Source organism: Sapajus apella, unplaced genomic scaffold, assembly GCF_009761245.1.
Source record: "Sapajus apella isolate SASKATOON/1434 unplaced genomic scaffold, GSC_monkey_1.0 scaffold68, whole genome shotgun sequence".
Classification (NCBI taxonomy): domain Eukaryota; kingdom Metazoa; phylum Chordata; class Mammalia; order Primates; family Cebidae; genus Sapajus; species Sapajus apella.
In genome coordinates, this window is record NW_022437008.1 from 4,513,196 (window position 1) to 4,531,094 (window position 17,899).

At 45.6% G+C, this 17,899-nt stretch overlaps 2 protein-coding genes across 6 annotated transcripts in view; both read right to left on the reverse strand.

Annotated features, from left to right (window-relative positions):
• ZNF573 (zinc finger protein 573) overlaps positions 1-7,453 on the reverse strand; it is a 23,743-nt gene extending 16,290 nt beyond the window's left edge. For 2 of the 4 annotated variants that reach the window (XM_032249373.1, XM_032249370.1), the window contains exons 1-2: positions 7,367-7,453; positions 2,465-2,554 (exon numbers count right to left, since the gene is read on the reverse strand). Coding sequence is in view for 1 of the 4 variants with exons in the window: in XM_032249370.1 (XP_032105261.1) it covers positions 2,465-2,473 (9 nt within the window). In the remaining 3 variants the exon portion in view is untranslated. Of the gene's footprint in view, positions 1-1,743; positions 1,838-2,464; positions 2,555-7,366 lie in introns of those variants that run through there. The other 2 variants (XM_032249371.1, XM_032249374.1) reach the window with 2 other exon arrangements.
• A 5,392-nt stretch (positions 7,454-12,845) lies between these two features.
• On the reverse strand, positions 12,846-17,685 carry LOC116530904 (protein FAM27L-like). Of its 2 annotated transcripts, none has more exons than XR_004260170.1 (2): positions 17,433-17,685; positions 12,846-14,332 (listed from the first exon to the last, which is right to left on the reverse strand). XR_004260170.1 is itself a non-coding variant. In XM_032249455.1 (2 exons), the coding sequence occupies exons 1-2, from the start codon at positions 17,504-17,506 to the stop codon at positions 16,627-16,629; spliced, it is 414 nt and encodes a 137-aa protein (XP_032105346.1). In that variant the 5' UTR covers positions 17,507-17,685; the 3' UTR covers positions 16,552-16,626. The 2 variants fall into 2 exon arrangements, 1 of the variants encoding a protein (XP_032105346.1); XM_032249455.1 differs by lacking the exon at positions 12,846-14,332 and adding an exon at positions 16,552-16,966.
• Between the last annotated feature and the right edge of the window lie 214 nt (positions 17,686-17,899).

Sequence of the window (17,899 nt, forward strand, 5' to 3'; positions counted from 1 at the left end):
AAAAAAAAAAAAAAAAAAAAGAGAGAAGGAGTGATATAGTACATGTAGCTAATGACTGGTAGCAGACTAAAGCAGCGTGTCTACATATTCCTAAAGAATCCTATTGCCACAGACAAATCTTTCTGCATGTTAGGGGTTACCACAATAATTCAGACCTTCTGGGGAATGGATAAAATAAAATTCAATAAAGTTTTAAATACACAACTACATAGTCTGCTAGTTGTGTGATGCTTAAATTCCCAATAAACATGAGTTTCTATTTTTCCTTTAACAGTTAAAAAAAATTGGGAAGCCGGGCGCGGTGGCTCAAGCCTGTAATCCCAGCACTTTGGGAGGCCGAGGCGGGTGGATCACGAGGTCAAGAGATCGAGACCATCCTGGTCAACATGGTGAAACCCCGTCTCTACTAAACATACAAAAATTAGCTGGGCATGGTGGTGTGTGCCTGTAATCCCAGCTACTCAGGAGGCTGAGGCAGGAGAATTGCCTGAACCCAGGAGGCGGAGGTTGCGGTGAGCCGAGATCGCGCCATTGCACTCCAGCCTGGGTAACAAGAGCGAAACTCCGTCTCAAAAAAAAAAAAAAAAAAAAATTGGGATGTCCTTGCCAAATTTAATGATGTCCATATTTATTATTTTGTTCTATTTATTCATTATTTGAGACATGGTCTCGCTCTGTTGCCCAGGCTGGAATATAGTGACTCAAACACAGCTCACTGCAGCCTTGACTGCCAGGCCCAGCCTTTCAAGCAGTTGGAACTACAGGTGTACAACGCCTGCCCAATTAATTTTTGTATTTTTTGTAGAGACAGGGTTTCATCATGTTGCTCAGGCTGGTCTCAAACTCCTGGGCTCAAGCAATCCGCCTGCCTCAGCCTCCCAAAGTGCTGGGATTACAAGCGTGAGCCAATGGCCAATCGCCATATTAAAAAAAAAAAAAAAAAAGCTTTTGCAAAAAATTTAGACATTTCTTTAAGCCTCAAGTTACATCACTATGTCAGAGTACATCATAAGCATTGTTTTTTCTTTTGACAAATATATTTTGTATTGACTGTGCAACGATCAGTTTTATCATGAATATTTCAGACTTAATCCATCTTTTACCTTCATATACGTTTTTGGTTTTAGGGGTTTTTTTTTGAGACCAAGTATCACTCTCGTTGCCCAGGCTGGAGTGCAATGGTGTAATCTCGGCTCACCACAACCTCCACCTCCTGGGTTCAAGCAATTCTCTTGCCTCAGCCTCCCAAGTAGCTGAGATGACAGGCATGTGCCACCATGCCCAGCTAATTTTGTATTTTTAGTAGAGACGGGGTTTCTCCATGTTGGTTAGGCTGGTCTCAAACTCCCAACCTCAGGTGATCCGCCCACCTCCGCCTCCTAAAGTGCTGGGATTATAGGCATAAGCCACCACGCCCAGCCTACCTTCATATAAGTTTTTAAAATCTTTTGTGTATGCGTGTGTGACAGGCTCACTCTGTTGCCCAGGCTGGAGTGCAGTGCCACAATCACAGCTCACTGCAGCCTTGACCTCCCAAGCTCAAGAAATCCTCCTGCCGTAGCCTCCTGAGTAACTGGACTACAGGTGCAAGCCACCACATCCAGCTGATTTTGTACTTTTTTTGTAGAAATGGGGGTGTTGCTTTTTTGCAAGGGGTCTCAAACTCCTGCCCTCAAGTGATCCTCCTGCCTCAGCCTCCCAAAATGCTGGGATTACAGGCATGAGCCACCGTGGCTAGCCTACCTTCACATACTTTGTTGTACAACATTTCAAAAGTCTTCTCCAATTCTGGAAATCAACATATTGACTCCTCAGGATAATATTCTCATTTATCGCCGTCTTCCATCACTTAATACTTTTCTTGTTCCAGAATGTATACTGATATAGGATGACTCATAATCAAAAAGATGTCACCCAAGTTCAACAGAACACATTCAACCACAAAATAAAAACTTGTCTCTCATTAATTATTTGGCAAGATCCGTGTATATATCCAACAATTCTAAAATTCTCAAAGAATATGAGATCTCATCACATACTAAGACAGGCCAATTGATAACCAAATCCCATCTTATTTGCCTAGAAAACTCAGGTCTATGGAGAATGTCAAAGCTTACCTAGGGTGTCCAAATAGGAGCAACATCTGTAATTCACTAAACTAAGGACGTATAAAGGAAGCTCAAATAGTTCCCTGTTGAGACTTCACTCCTTTACTGCTCTATCATAGCCTTTGGTTGAAGAATAAGCATAGAAGTATTGAATACATTTGACAATAAATATAAAAGTGGACAGAAAATACTCATAGGAAGAAAATTCAGTTATTTGCTATCACTATTCACTACATTGGAAGAAAGTAGGGAGCAGATAACTGAAGGACTTCTTAAATAGGAAGCTTTATGTTAATGAAAAAATCCACATAACCTACGATCGTGATATTGCAAGGAAACAGAATTAATCAACTTACACAGATCATGGTTTTAGAATTGTAAGACCTGATCAGTCCTACTCAGCAGAGTTCCGATAGTGGAAAAATTCAACTCCTGAGAATCCAGAGCTGAGAGAAGAAAATAACATTAGTGTTCCCAATATGACTTAATTTAATAAAATCTTTCTGCTGCTCTATTTCTCTTTCCAAATTAATCCCTCACAAGTGAACACATAACTTAGGGAAAAACAGACAATGGATCTAAGCATTCCCTCAAACCCCAGGAAACCCAGCTATACAAAGGTAGTTTTACAGTAAGTCACTTGCTCACTAAAACCAGATCCAGACATGATAGCAAGGGGCTTTCTGGACAAGACTCCAATTTGGGAAGGCTGGTCTAGACTTGAGATTAAGCTGCTCAGTTTCTCCACGAGAAGATTCACTTGCCTTCATTCCCACCTTTCAAGACTGAAAGAGGACTTATCATTCAAACTTGGGGCCCTTCTTTTTTTTTGAGATAGAGTCTCACTCTATTACCTGGGTTGGAGAGCAGTGGGGAGATCTTGGCTTACTGCAACCTCCACTTCCCGGGTTCAAGTGATCCTCCTGCCTCAGCCGCCCGACTAGCTGGGACTACAGGTGTGCACCATCATACCCAGCTAATTTTTTTGTGTGTTTTTAGTAGAGACAGGGTTTCACTATGTTGACAGGGCTGGTCTTGAACTCCTGGCCTCAGATGATTCTCCCACCTTGGCCTCCCAAACTATTCATATTACGGGTGTGTGCCACCACACCTGGCCTCAAACTAGAACCTCTTCTATGGCATCAGAATCAGTTGAAATTGGTCAAAATATGAGAGAGAACACAACACAGGAGGAAATGGTTAGGGCCAGTTCTGTGTTGAGTACAAACTGCCTTGCAAAATAAAAAATATACATGTAATAGAATACCAAGAAACTACCAGATGCTAAGTAGGAAAACATATTTAATAAAAATAAAAAAATTCAGGCCGGGCGTGGTGGCTCAAGCCTGTAATCCCAGCACTTTGGGAGGCCGAGGCAGGTGGATCACGAGATCAAGAGATCGAGACCATCCTGGTCAACATGGTGAAACCCCGTCTCTACTAAAAATACAAAAAAAAATCAGCTGGGCATGGTGGTGCGTGCCTGTAATCCCAGCTACTCAGGAGGCTGAGGCAGGAGAATTGCCTGAACCCAGGAGGCGGAGGTTGCAGTGAGCCGAGATTGTGCCATTGCACTCCAGCCTGGGTAACATGAGTGAAACTCTGTCTCAAAAAAAAATAAAAAATAAAAAAATTCAGATATACTGTCCACAGAAAATTAAGATAAAAAATAGAACGTATAATATCACTGGATCATTAAAAAGACAGACAAGCATTGAGACAGGCTATAGGACATCAATACATTGAGAAACTCTGATAATTTATTTGTTCTGTTACACTACAACATGATCATATGTTACCATTACTTTCCTTTTAGTAGCTATCTTGATATTCTTTTGAATATATTTCATAATCATTTTAACACTGTTCATACAATAACTTAAAAAATACATGTGTACACACACAAACACACTCACACACAAATGTGTGTATTAAAAGGTGGGTTTATTTTGCTCTGGCTCGCTCTCTCTTTTTTTTTAAAGGGGCAGGGGTCTTGCTGTGTCACCCAAGCTGGAGTACAGTGGTGTGATCATAGCTCACTGCAAACTCAAGCTTCTGGGTTCAAGTAATCCTACTGCCTCAAGCTCCTGAGTAGCTGGGACTAAAGGTGTGCACCATCATGTCTGGCTAATTTTTAAATTTTTTTTAGAGACAGGTTCTTACTATGTTACCTAGGTTGTTCTCAAAGTCCTAGGCTCAAGAGATCCTCCCTCCTAGGCCTCCCAAAGCGTTGGGATTACAGGCATGAGCTACCATGCCTGGCCCAGTCTCACGTTTTATCTAACATCACTTGAAGAAAAAATTAGACAGTAAAAGATTGCAGAATACATTCACTAACTTCCATATAGATTCCATGGGCTTAGTTACACGGATGACCAGAATCTAATCAATGCCACCTTCACATGAATTCCCAAGACATAACACCTGAATCTCTCTAGTGGTTTTCACTATACACTGACTTACCCTTTCCTATTTACAATTTATGACCCTTGCTTGATTAGTAGCATTTTAAAGTTGTGACTAGCCATAGCCAGAGCAATCAGACAAGAGAAAAAAATAAAGTGCATCCACTTGATAAAGAGGAAGTCAAGCTTGATAATATAATCATGTAACTAGAAAACCGTAAATACTCAACCAAAAAGCCCCTAGATCTGATAAACAAATTCAGTAAAGTTTCAAGATACAAAATTAATGCACACAAATCAGTAGCACTGCTATACACCAGCATCAATCAGGCTGAGAATCAAATCAAGAACTCAAACCCTTTTACTATAGCTGCAAAAACAATAAAATGCTTAGGAATACACCTAATCAAGGAGGTGAAAGATCTCTATAAGGAAAACGACAAAACACTGCTGAAAGAAACATAGATGACACAAACAGATGAAAGCACAACCAATGTTCATGGATGGTTAGAATCAGTATTGCAAAAATGACCATACTGCCAAAACTGATCTATAAATTCAATGCAATTCCCATCAAAATACCATCATCATTCTTCACAGAACTAGAAAAAACAATCCTAAAATGCATATGGAACAAAAAAAGAGCCAGCATAGTCAAAGCGAGACTAAGCAAAAAGAACAAATCTAAAGGCATAACATTACTTGACTTCAAACTATACTACAAGGCTATAGCTACCAAAACAGAATGGTACTAGTATAAAAACAGGCATGTGGACCAATGGAACAGAATAGAGAACTTAGAAATAAAGAAAAATACTTATAGCCAACTGATCTTCAACAAAGTAAACAAAAGCATAGTAGGGAAAGGACTATTCAACAAATGGTGCTGGGATAATTAGCAAGCCACGTGTAGAAAATGAAACTGGAGCGTCGTCTCTCACCTTATAAAAAATCAATTCAAGATGGATCAAAGACTTAAATCTAAGACCTGAAACCATAAAAATTCTAGAAGATAACATTGGAAAAACTCTTCTAGACATTGGCTTAGGCAAAGAGTTCATGACCAAGAACCCAAAAGCAAATGCAACACAAGCAAAGATAAACAGATAGGACTTAATTAAACTAAAAAGCATCTGCACAGCAAAAGAATCATCAGATTAAACAGGCAACCCCCAGAGTAGTAAAAAAATATTCACAAACTATACATTGTATGTAAGCATACAATTCTCTTCAATAAACAATATTAGATAAGAATCTAACAGCAGCCTAAATCCTGTTCTTCAGTACAACATGGTGATTTCTATGCCGCTTCCTAACTTTTACTATCTCATGTTTCAGCTGATATCTATTCTGAGTTATCTATTGTGTGAACAGTGTTTCCAATACGCTAGGTACAATAGATCTAAATTTTATACAGGTACTTGGAAGCACTTGGACATCACAGATTATTTCTACATTCTGTGAAATGAAACTGAATCGTTTTATTTACTTTTATTTTATATATATATATATATATATATATATATTACATATATATTATATATATAATTTTTTTTTAGATGGAGTCTCACTCTATTGCCCAGAACTACTGTTTGATCCAGCAATCCCACTAATGGGTATCTACCCAGAGGAAAAGAAATCACTATAAAATTTTTTTTTAATGATAAGAGACGGGGGTCTCACCATGTTGGCCCGGCTGGTCTCGAACTCCTGGCATCAAGTGATCTGCCAGCCTCAGCCTCCCAAAGTGCTGAGATTTCAAGCGGGAGCCACCGCACCCAGCCAGAAGTCATTGTATGGAAAAAGTCCCAAAATGCTGGGATTACAGGCATAAGCCACCACGCCCAGCCATATATAGCAATGTTAATGAGATTCAGTTCAATGGCTCCCAACATCTACTAGAAATAAAGTAGATTGTTATTAGGACATTCAGACACATTTCAGACGAAGGAAAGCATGTCCTAAAACTGGTAATCTTATGAAAGAAAAAAAGCCAAGTAGCATAAACCCTGATTTTTAGATGTGAAATAATTTTTTTCCTCCTCATCAGAGTCCTTTTGAGGACCACCAGGACCAGGGAGGGAGAAGAGAATCATGAGTTATCAGGCTTTCCTTGAAGCACGGAAAGCCTGGATACACAATACCCTCCACACCTTCCCTGTTCACACACTTGAACCCATGGAGGTAGCAGGGAGGCTGGAATCTGGGTATGAGTTCACAGCAGATTCCTGGGGCCAGAATTCTGGGAAGGACGAGGCTCTGAGACAAGTAGCTCGCTCTCAGAGCTCACTAGGAAATAACCTCCCAGGCGTTTCCAAACTCACAGCAAGTCAGTGCCTTCTTGCTGGAAAATTTCATTTAGAATTAGAATCCAACTTCCCTCTTGCAGACATTTTTTTGTGTTTGTCAGCCTCAAGCGGCTATGAGGAGAGAGGGGAGGGGAAGCAGCCGGGAAGCTACAGCCACGACTCAAAGTGCCACCGCATGAACGCACTTCATATCCCCGTCACTCAAGCACAGCCACTCACCTGTCACAGCCTCACACCCGCACCCACTGTCAAGGAGGCACATCCCAGCCTCTCATACGCAGTTTCTCTCACACACTCTTAAACATTCCCCATCTGACATATACAACATTCTCTCACGAACGCACTCAAAACCCTCTGCCGCTCATGCACCCACAGGCCTGAGATTCCGATAACAACTGGTCATCCAGACAACAGGCTTCCACGGTTTAAGGGCTTCCTCCACCAAACCGGAAGATGCAGGTTGAGTTCCAATTTAACTTGATTGCCCAGAGCCCCGCCTGCGAGTACCTTGTGCCTATTACATCCTGAAATGAGTTCAACTCACCTTGCAAAAGAACCACGCGAAAACGGAAGGGAAGCCATAGACTCGGTGTTCCCGCTGCCCTCTGGGAAATGTAGTTCAAGACTAAAGATCCATGACCGCGGTGGTTTGTGGTAATAGTGGCTCAGAACCCCAAATCCCGATTAGATCGCAGGCACCGCCGGACGCTGGCTCCCGAATGTTTCAAGAGTTCCCTCTACTAGGAGTGCGCAGACGCAGAGACTAGCGCTGAAGAAGATAGCTGAGGCAAAGGCGTGTCCGACTTGGCTTTGGAGTCCTGAGGGTTTCAGTGCACCCAGAAGGTTGAGAAGAGGAATCTGAACTCGGGGCTGCCCGAAGCCTCGGGCTGTGCATGTAGAGCCGGTCGGGGAGGGTCAAGGTGTGGCCGCGAGGGCCAGCGTGGGGGACCGGGTGTGAGCTCCGGAGGGCGGGGACTCTGCTCTGTGTCCCCTGAGGAGGTCCAGCCTTGCTATAAGGTATGAGAAAAGTAGCTTTCTAAAACTGGAAAAATTCAATATACACAAGTCTATAAACGTAATTCACCATATAAACAGAACCAAAGGCAAAAACCACATGATTATCTCAATTGATGCAGAGAAGGCCTTTGACAAAATTCAACAGCCCTTTATGCTAAAAACCCTCAATAAGCTAGGTATTGACGGAACGTACCTCAAAATAATAAAAGCTATTTACGACAAACCAACAGCCAATATCATACTGAATGGGCAAAAACTGGAAGCATTCCCCTTGAAATGTGGCACTAGACAAGGATGCCCTCTCTCACCACTCCTATTCAATATAGCACTAGAAGTTCTAGCCAGAGCAATCAGGCAAGAAAAAGAAAGAAAGGGTATTCAAATAGGAAAGCAGGAAGTCAAATTGTCTCTATTTGCAGACGACATGATTGTATATCTAGAGGACCCCATCGTCTCAGCCCCAAATCTCCTGAAACTGATAAGCAACTTCAGCAAAGTCTCAGGATACAAAATCAATGTGCAAAAATCACATGCATTCCTATACACCAATAACAGACTTAAAGAAAGCCAAATCAAGAACGAACTTCCATTCACAATTGCCACAAAGAGAATAAAATACCTAGGAATACAACTAACAAAGAATGTAAAGGACCTCTTCAAGGAGAACTACAAGCCACTGCTCAACGAAATAAGAGAGGACACAAACAGATGGACAAACATTCCATGTTCATGCTTATGAAGAATCAATATCGTGAAAATGGCCATACTGCCCAAAGTAATTTACAGATTCAATGCTATCCCCATCAAGCTACCAATGACCTTCTTCACAGAACTGGAAAAAACCACCTTAAACTTCACATGGAACCAAAAGAGAGCCCGCATAGCCAAGTCAATTCTAAGCAAAAAGAACAAAGCGGAGGCATCACACTACTGGACTTCAAACTATACTACAAGGCTACAGTAATCAAAACAGCATGGTACTGGTACCAAAACAGAGATATAGACCAATAGAACAGAACAGAGGTCTCGGACGCAATGCAACATATCTACAACCATCCGATCTCTGACAAACCTGACAAAAACAAGCAATGGGGAAAGGATTCCCTGTTTAATAAATGGTGTTGGGAAAACTGGCTAGCAATGTGCAGAAAGCAGAAACTGGACCCCTTCCTGACACCTTACACTAAAATTAACTCCAGATGGATTAAAGACTTAAACATAAGACCTAACACCATAAAAACCCTAGAAGAAAATCTAGGCAAAACCATTCAGGACATAGGTGGAGGCAAGGACTTCATGACCAAAACGCCAAAAGCATTGGCAACAAAAGCCAAAATAGACAAATGGGACCTAATCAAACTCCACAGCTTCTGTACAGCAAAAGAAACTGTCATTAGAGTGAATCGGCAACCAACAGAATGGGAAAAAATTTTTGCAGTTTACTCATCTGACAAAGGGCTGATATCCAGAATTTACAAAGAACTAAAACAGATCTACAAGAAAAAAAACAAACAAGGCCATTCAAAAGTGGGCAAAGGATATGAACAGATACTTTACAAAAGAAGACATACACGAGGCCAACAAACATATGAAAAAATGCTCCTCATCACTGGTCATCAGAGAAATGCAAATCAAAACAACATTGAGATACCATCTCACGCCAGTTAGAATGGCGATCATTAAAAAATCTGGAGACAACAGTTGCTGGAGAGGATGTGGAGAAATAGGAACACTTTTACACTGTTGGTGGGAGTATAAATTAGTTCAACCATTGTGGAAGACAGTGTGACGATTCCTCAAGGACCTAGAAACAGAAAGTCCATTTGACCCAGCAATCCCATTACTGGGTATATATCCAAAGGATTATAAATCGTTCTACTATAAGGACACATGCACACAAATGTTCATTGCAGCACTGTTTACAATAGCAAAGACCTGGAACCAACCCAAATGCCCATCGATGATAGACTGGACAGGGAAAATGTGGCATATATACACCATGGAATATTATGCAGCCATCAAAAATGATGATTTTGTGTCCTTTGTAGGGACATGGATGAACCTGGAAACCATCATTCTCAGCAAACTGACAGAAGAGCAGAAGATCAAACACCGCATGTTCTCACTCATAGGTGGGTGTTGAACAATGAGAACACATGGACACAGGGAGGGGAGCACTACACACTGGGGTCAGTTGGGGGGAAATAGGGAGGGACGGTGGAGGTTGGGGAGCTGGGGAGAGATAGCAAGGGGAGAGATGCCAGATGTACGTGATGGGGAGGAAGGCAGCAAATCACACTGCCACGTGTGTACCTATGCAACAATCTTGCATGTTCTTCACATGTACCCCAAAACCTAAAAAGCAATAAAATAAATAAATGGGGAAAAAAATAAAATAAAACTGGAAAAATAATAATTGTATATTTTAGATATTTATGGAGTGCAATATGCTGTTTTGATCCTTGTTTACAATGTGGGATGATTAAATCAAGCTAATAATATCTATCCCCTCACTTTTTTGTGGTAAAAAAAAACACTTAAAATCTACTCTTTTAGCAATTTTGAAATATATAACACATTATTTATGTAGTTGCTATTCTGTGCAATTACTAAAGTTTATTCCTCCTAACTGAAATTTTGTACTCTTTTAGTTAACAGCTCCCTTTTCCCCATTTTCCAGTCTCTGGTGAACACCATTCTGTCTCTTAAGAGTCAGGCTTTTTTAGATTCCACAAATACTACTCATTTGGTATTTATCTTTCTGTTTCTGACTTCTCTTACTTAGCCTAATGTCCTTCTGGTTTATCCGTGTTGTCACAAATGAATTTTCCCCTCTTTATTTTTATTATTTATTTATTTACTTGTTTATTTATTTTTTAGACGGAGTTTCCCTCTTGTCGCCCAGGCTGGATTGCAGTGGCAAAATCTCAGCTCACTGCAACTTCTGCCTCCCCGGTTCAAACTACTGTCAAGCCTCAGCCTTCCTAGCAGCTAGGATTACAGGCTAGGACACCGTGTCGGCTAATTTGGTATTTTTAGTAGAGAAGGGGTTTCACCATGTTGGTCTGACTGGTCTCGAACATCTGACCTCAGGTGACCTGCCTGCCTCAGCCTCCCAACGTGCAGGGATTACAGGAATGGGCCACCACACCAAGCCAATTTTCCTCTTTTTAAAGAGTGAATAGTATTCCTTTATGTATGCATATACATATCACATTTTCTTTATCCATTCATCCAATGCTGGACACCTAGGTTGCTTCCATATGTTAGCAATTATGAATAATGCTGCAGTGAATATGGTAGTGCAGTTATCTCTTCAGCATGCTGATTTCAGTTCCTTTAGCTATACACCTACAGGTGGGATTGCTGGGACATATAGTTGACATTTTAGTGTCTGATGAATCTCCATATTATTTTCCATAATGGCTCAATTAATTTACTTTGGGAAATGTAATTACTTTTGATGCTATTGGGAATGGACTGCTTTCCCAACACAATAAATTGTGTTAGGTACATGGACCAATAGTGTACAGGAGTGAAGTTATATTTACTTAATTCTTTACATTACGTTATAGTCAAAACAGACTGCCTAATTAAGTGTAAAAATTATCCAGAGGCTGGGTGCAGTGGCTCACACCTGTAATTCCAGCACTTTGGGAGGTGGAGGTGGGCAGATCACAAGGTCAGGAGTTCAAGACCAGCCTGGCCAATATGGTGAAACCCTGTCTCTACTAATGTAATATCTATTTGAGACTATATCTATTAGAATAGATATTAGAATATAATATCTATTAGTATAGATATCTATTAGTATAATATCTATTAGTATAGATATTATATTACTAGTATAAATATCTCTTTGAGATTGTGCTTTCAGTTTCCCATAGTGTCTATGTAGATGTGGAATTGCTGGATACATGGTAATTCCATTTTTAATTTTTTTTTTTTTTGAGACAGTTGAGTCTTTTTCTGTCACCCAGGCTGGAGTGCAGTGGTGAGATCTAGGCTCACTGCAACCTCTGCCTTCTGGGTTCAAGCAATGCTCTTGCCTCAGCCTCCTGAATAGCTGGGATTACAGGCACGTGCCACCATGCCTGGCTAATTTTTGTATTTTTAGTGGAGATGGGGTTTTACCATGTTGGCCAGGCTGGTATCAAACTCAAGTGATCCGCCCCTCTCAGCCTCCCAAAATGCTGGGATTACAGGCTTGAGCCACCACAGCTGGCCTCTATTTTCAAATTTTTTTGGAATTGCCATGCTGTTTTCCACAGTGGCTTTACCTTTTTCTGTTCCCTTCAACAGTGCATCAGGGCTCCCATTTCTCTATATCTTTACCAACAGCTCTTATTTTCTGTTTTTTAATGGCAGCCTTTGTAATGGATGTAAAGTAGTATCTCATTGTAGATCTGATTAGCATTTCTCTAATAATTAGTGTGGTGAGCATCTTTTTACATGCTTATTGGCCATCTGTATGTCTTTGGAGAAATGTCTATTGAAGTCCATGGCAGATTTTTGGATCCTGTTAATTGTTGGATTTTACAGATTATATATTCAGCATCTTTTTTTTTTTTTTGAGACGGACTTTCGCTCTTGTTACCCCTGGTTGAGTCAGATGGGGCTATTTTGGCGCACCGCAACCTCCGCCTCCTGGGTTCAGGCAATTCTCCTGCCTCAGCCTCCTGAGCAGCTGGGACTACAGGCACGCGCCACCATGCCCAGCTAATTTTTTGTATTTTTAGTAGAGACGGGGTTTCACCACGTTGACCAGGATGGTCTCCATCTCTTGACCTCGTGATCCACCCGCCTCGGCCTCCCAAAGTGCTGGGATTACAGGCTTGAGCCACCGCGCCCGGCCTATATTCTGCATCTTAATCCCATTTCAGGTTTATGATTGCAAATATTTTCTTTCATTCTGTGGGTTGCCCTTTTTAATCTATTGATGTCTCAATTCACACTTCTTTTTTTTTTACTTTTCATGAATTTCAACTTGTCTGTTTTTTCTTTTGATGCCTGTATATTTGGTATCATCAAAAAAAAAAAATTACCAAATGTAGTGCTGTGAAAATCCAAAGAGGATGAAGGAGTGCCCGCATCACCTCCTGAAGCTCCTGCACTGCTGGCAACCGAATTTGAAATGGGCTCAAGGGGGTCCTGAGGCAGGGACGGCTAGGGTCTGACCCTGGGTGTGCCACAGGACCATGGACCCCTGCGAGATGTCTGTTCTTGGGTGTGGTGCGCCGTTCTTTTTTCTAAAAGAGTGGCCCCCGGTGATTTGGAGGCCTGCGGGTCTGGGACAGCCCCCCACTTCACCTAGGTTTTAGGAACCAAGAGCAAAACTAAGGACATGGGGCCCCACAACCCAAGTAGAGCCAAAGAGAGAGATGCACCAGAAGGTAGGTGGACTACAGGGAAACCGTGCTCAACTGCACAAGCCACATTCATTTCACCAAACACACACACACACACACACACACACACACACACACGGAGGTATCCAACACTCGCACAGAAACACAGCCTCTGGGGAGAGAGCAGCCCCAGGGCACACAGGCAGGCCATATGTCGAAATGGGGGAGGGGGGGACAGCTGTCAAAAAGACGCATCCTCACGCCGTCTAGGCAAGCCTGATGCATTGTGGGGATCCTTAGGGATCTCGTGGTACATCCTTAGGGATCTCGCAGTGTATCCTTGGGGACCCGTCTGACGTTTCTTCAGCTTGGTTTGGCCCTGCCTGACTCCTAGGACCATGACGACAATCCCCCGGTGAGGAGGGGCCCAGCCGAAGGCTGACACACTGCCAAAGAGGGCTCCTGCTCCACCAAGCCGCTAGGATCCGTCCCCAGGCAATGGTGGTGGTCACTGTGACGCGAGTCACGGCTCAGCACTTGCACCTGGTGACTCCCGCCTGGCGCATGTGCATTCTAGTGTCCAGCTGGCGCACCGCAATGTCAGGGCTGTCAGGCCGCAGCCACACAGGAAAATGGTGAGGGCAGAGCCAGTAGCGGCCTGGGAAGGAGGCTGCGTGGGACAAGCAGCACAGGACCCTGACATGTTCGGGTCTCGATGGAGGAGGGGGCCCTTCAGACCATGAGGTGGGCACTCGGGACTGCCCTTCTGCTCCGATTATGGATTGGATGGTGTGGCCAAAAATCAGGTCCCCTGGGGCTGGGTATTCAATCTGGTGAGGTGTGGAGGGGGTTGCTGGGGCACAGAAAACTGAGACCCCAGGGGAGGGTGTCAGCCAAAAATTCCCGGTTCATGAGCTCATTGCCTCCCTTTGACCTGGGCCTCCCAGGGCCCTGTCTAGGTCTCAAAGCTCAGGGCATCCTGCTGCTCATCACTGCTGTCCTGAAAAGGCGGGAACAATTTTCCGTTTTGGCTTTGTGGGGGAAAGATAGCTTGCATTAGTCAGGCCGACTTATGCATGACTCCGAGAAGTCAGGCTGGGACTCCTTTAAAAAATGTCCACAGGTGTGGTGTTGTCGTCTTGATCCTAGAAAAGAGCATGAGGAGGAGATTTCAACCCCTGCGGATCCAACGCCGCTCCTCACATTGTGGAGGCCTTCTCAAACGCAAAGTGGAATCCGAGGGAAAATGACTGACAACCGGCCACACCACCCAGGCAGGAAAGCACAAAGAGGCACACAAGGGGCCGGGCGCGGTGGCTCAAGCCTGTAATCCCAGCACTTTGGGAGGCCGAGGTGGGTGGATCACGAGGTCAAGAGATCGAGACCATCCTGGTCAACATGGTGAAACCCCGTCTCTACTAAAAAAATACAAAAAATTAGCTGGGCATGGTGGCGCGTGCCTGTAGTCCCAGCTGCTCAGGAGGCTGAGGCAGGAGAATTGCCTGAACCCAGGAGGCGCAGGTTGCGGTGAGCCGAGATCGTGCCATTGCACTCCAGCCTGGGTAACAAGAGCGAAACTCGGTCTCAAAAAAAAAAAAAAGAGGCACACAAAAAGATAGGCCAACATGTAAGAAACGGCACTGTGGCACACAGGGCATGCCCGTCCCAACACGCACATGCACAAGGGCGCGCGCACACACACACACACACACACACACACACAGACACAGAGAGAGACAGAAAAAGAAGAGACAAAGAGGAGAGAAAGGGAGACACACACAGAGAAAAATACAGCATTGGAACAAAAACACACACCCCAGGAAACCCCTGAGGCTGCAGGGTTCTGCTCTCACGAGAATGACCCTCGGCTGAGAGAAAAGCCTACAGGAACACAGACGCAGACCTGTCCTAGAGAACACAAAGGGCATGACTTTTGGGGAAACTCACCTGAACATTGTCCAGGCAGGCCTGAGGCTGGGATGCCGCGCTGCTTCCCCTGGACTCCGCCTGTGGTTTCTTCATCCAGATCCGCCCTCCGTAACTCCTGCTGTCATCCGGAGACCATCCTGTCGACCCCCCGGAGAGGTCAGGCCAGAGCCTTGGAGCCTCCACATCGATGTGCTGCCACGGAGTGCTCCTGCTTTGCCAAGCCTCGAGGACCCATCCCTCAGGCAACCGTGGGGATCTCTGTGAGGAAAGAATCCGCTGGTGCGCATGTGCATTGACTAGACTGACTCCTGCATGGCTACTGGAAGTCAGGCTGCATTCCCTTTAAACAATGGCGGCTGGAGTGGGGATTGAGTAGGGGTCGCCGTGGGAGAGGGGGCTGCGGGCGCCCCAGGGCTGGACCCCCAGGAGTCCTGTCCTCAGGACATCCTTGAGCCGACTTCTACCGGTGGTGGAGGAGGAGCTTCAGGGCGCCAGCTGGGGTCTCCGACTCCTCTTCAGCTCCGATTTTGGATCCCACCGGGTCAGCAGGGATGGGCTTACCACCTGATGAGGCGGGGAGGGCCTTGCTGAGGCACAGAAATATCCCATGGGCCTCTAAGTGTGCTGTCAGGTCAAAATTCACTGACCCATGAGCCCTCTGCTCTATCCTCCCTGGGAGGAGCAGTGGCCTGCCCTGCTTCCCAAAGCCCTGGGGCTCCTGCATCCCAACACCACTTTCCAGTTCACGTGCAGACAGGGACATGACGGGTCCGAGATGGAGCCAATGTGACCACACGTGGCACTGGCGTCCCCCAGAGCAGGTGGAGTGAGTGTGTGTCTCTGAGGCCATAAAGAGCAATAGTGAGATGGACCATGATGTCCAGACATGTTCCCAGGGTGAGGGGCATTGGTGACCTCCCCAAGAACGCCAAGGAAAAGCAACGCACACCTGGGAACCAGGAGAGGGCCTGTGCCTGAGTCCAAACCACACTCAGGGACGCCTGCCTGAGGATCCGAGAGGTTTCTGCAAAGTTCATCCCACCCCCCCACCCTTCCACCGGCTAGGTAGCCCTGATGCAACCTCCGCTGCATGCCCAGCCCAAGCCCAGTCCCTCTGGCCCCCTGACATTCCTGACAGACAAAAGATTCATTTCTGGGAGGCAGTCCATCCAGGGGCAGAGGAAGCAGTTGCCCCTCCAGAATGACACATGAAATGCAGAGGAAATGCAACACCACCTTCCTAGAAGCCAAGGCCTGCCACAGTGGCCTACCGTTCATGCTAGGCCAACCACACAGCCATCAAGTGAAACATGGTGACCAACAGAGCTTCCCTGTGTGAGACAGGTATGGAAGCCCAGAGCTCCAGGATGGTCACGCCTGCCCAATCAACCAGAAACAGGTTTGGGGAGGGAACACTCATGACACGGATCTCCACGAAGTTTCTCTCTGATGGACTGGGAAGTGTTCTTTGTTGAAGACATGGAGCCAGACCAACAAGCATCTAGACCCCTCAGAAACAGGGCAGACGAAGCAAGATGGAGGACAGAGCAGAGGCCGGAGCCCAGGCAGGAAGCAGCACAATGCCACCGACACGGGCAACCAGGGGCATCCAGGGAGGAGTACCAAATGGGTGACTTGTCCAGAAAGGCCAGCATTCGAGTGACAGGGTTCTTTGCCATGTCCAGTTCCCTGCTTCTTCTTTAAGCCTGTGTTGGGCTGTGGCTTCATTTCTCAGAGAAGAGCCGCAAGGAGTCAGAACCATCTTCTTTGACGTCGGTCTGCTCCCCTCCTGCAGGACAATAAGATCCTGTGAGGCTTTTGGCCTTGGGTGGGGTGTGGTCGTCTTGATCCTAGAAAAGAAGTCACTTAGGATGGAGATGAGATTTCAATTCCTCAGGGTCAGATGCATCTTCTCACATCACCGAGGCCTTCACAAACCCAAAGTGGATCCTCCAGGAAAATGATTAACAATTGGCCACAAGACCCAGGCAGAGACGCAGAAAGAGGCTCACCAAACACAGGCCTACATGGAAAAAATCGCTCTTTAGCGCACAGGGCACACTGGTCCCAACACACACACGCACACGGGCACACACAGACGGAGACAGAGAGAGAGGAGAGGAACAGAGAGAGACAGAGAGAGGAGAGAAAGGGACACACATAGACATACAGCAGTGGCACAGGAACACACACCACCAGGAAACCCCTTAGGCTGCCGGGTTCTGCTCTCCGCGAGAAAGACCCTCGAGTGAGACAGCAGCCCACGGGCACATAAGCAGAACTGTCCGTGAGATCACGAATTTTGGGGAGACTCACCCGCAAACGGTGCGGGCAGGCCTGAGGCTGGGATGCGGCGCTGCTTCCCGCGATTCCGCCTGTGGTTTCTTCATCCTGGTCCGCCCTCCGCGACTCCTAGAATTCGGAGACCGAACTGTCGACCCCCTGGAGAGGTCAGTCCGGAGCCTTGGAGCTTCCACACACACACGCTGCCACGGGGGGCTCCTGCTTTGCCACGCCTCAGGGACCCGTCCCTCAGGCGACCGTGGGGGTCACTGTGACGAGAGATGGGGCTGGCGCCTCGCGCCTCGCGCATGCGCATTGGCTAGGCTGACGCCTGCTCCAGGAAGTCAGGCTGCGACCCCTTTAAACAATGCAGGCAGCGCGGTGGCCAGGAGCGGTGGGGGGGCTCCCGCGGCAGCCGTGGAGGCGGCTGGAGCGGGGTAGAGTAGGGGGTGCCGTGGAAGAGGGGGCTGCGGGCGCCCCAGGGCTGCACCCCCAGAAAT

Bases quoted from the DNA above. Each gene is read 5' to 3' on its own strand.
- LOC116530904 (XM_032249455.1), bottom strand. From the start codon at position 17,506: ATGAAGAAACCACAGGCGGAATCGCGGGAAGCAGCGCCGCATCCCAGC. The intron at 16,967-17,432 runs GTGAGTCTCCCC...CTTCTTTTCTAG, and splicing joins CCTGCCCGCACCGTTTGCGG to GATCAAGACGACCACACCCC.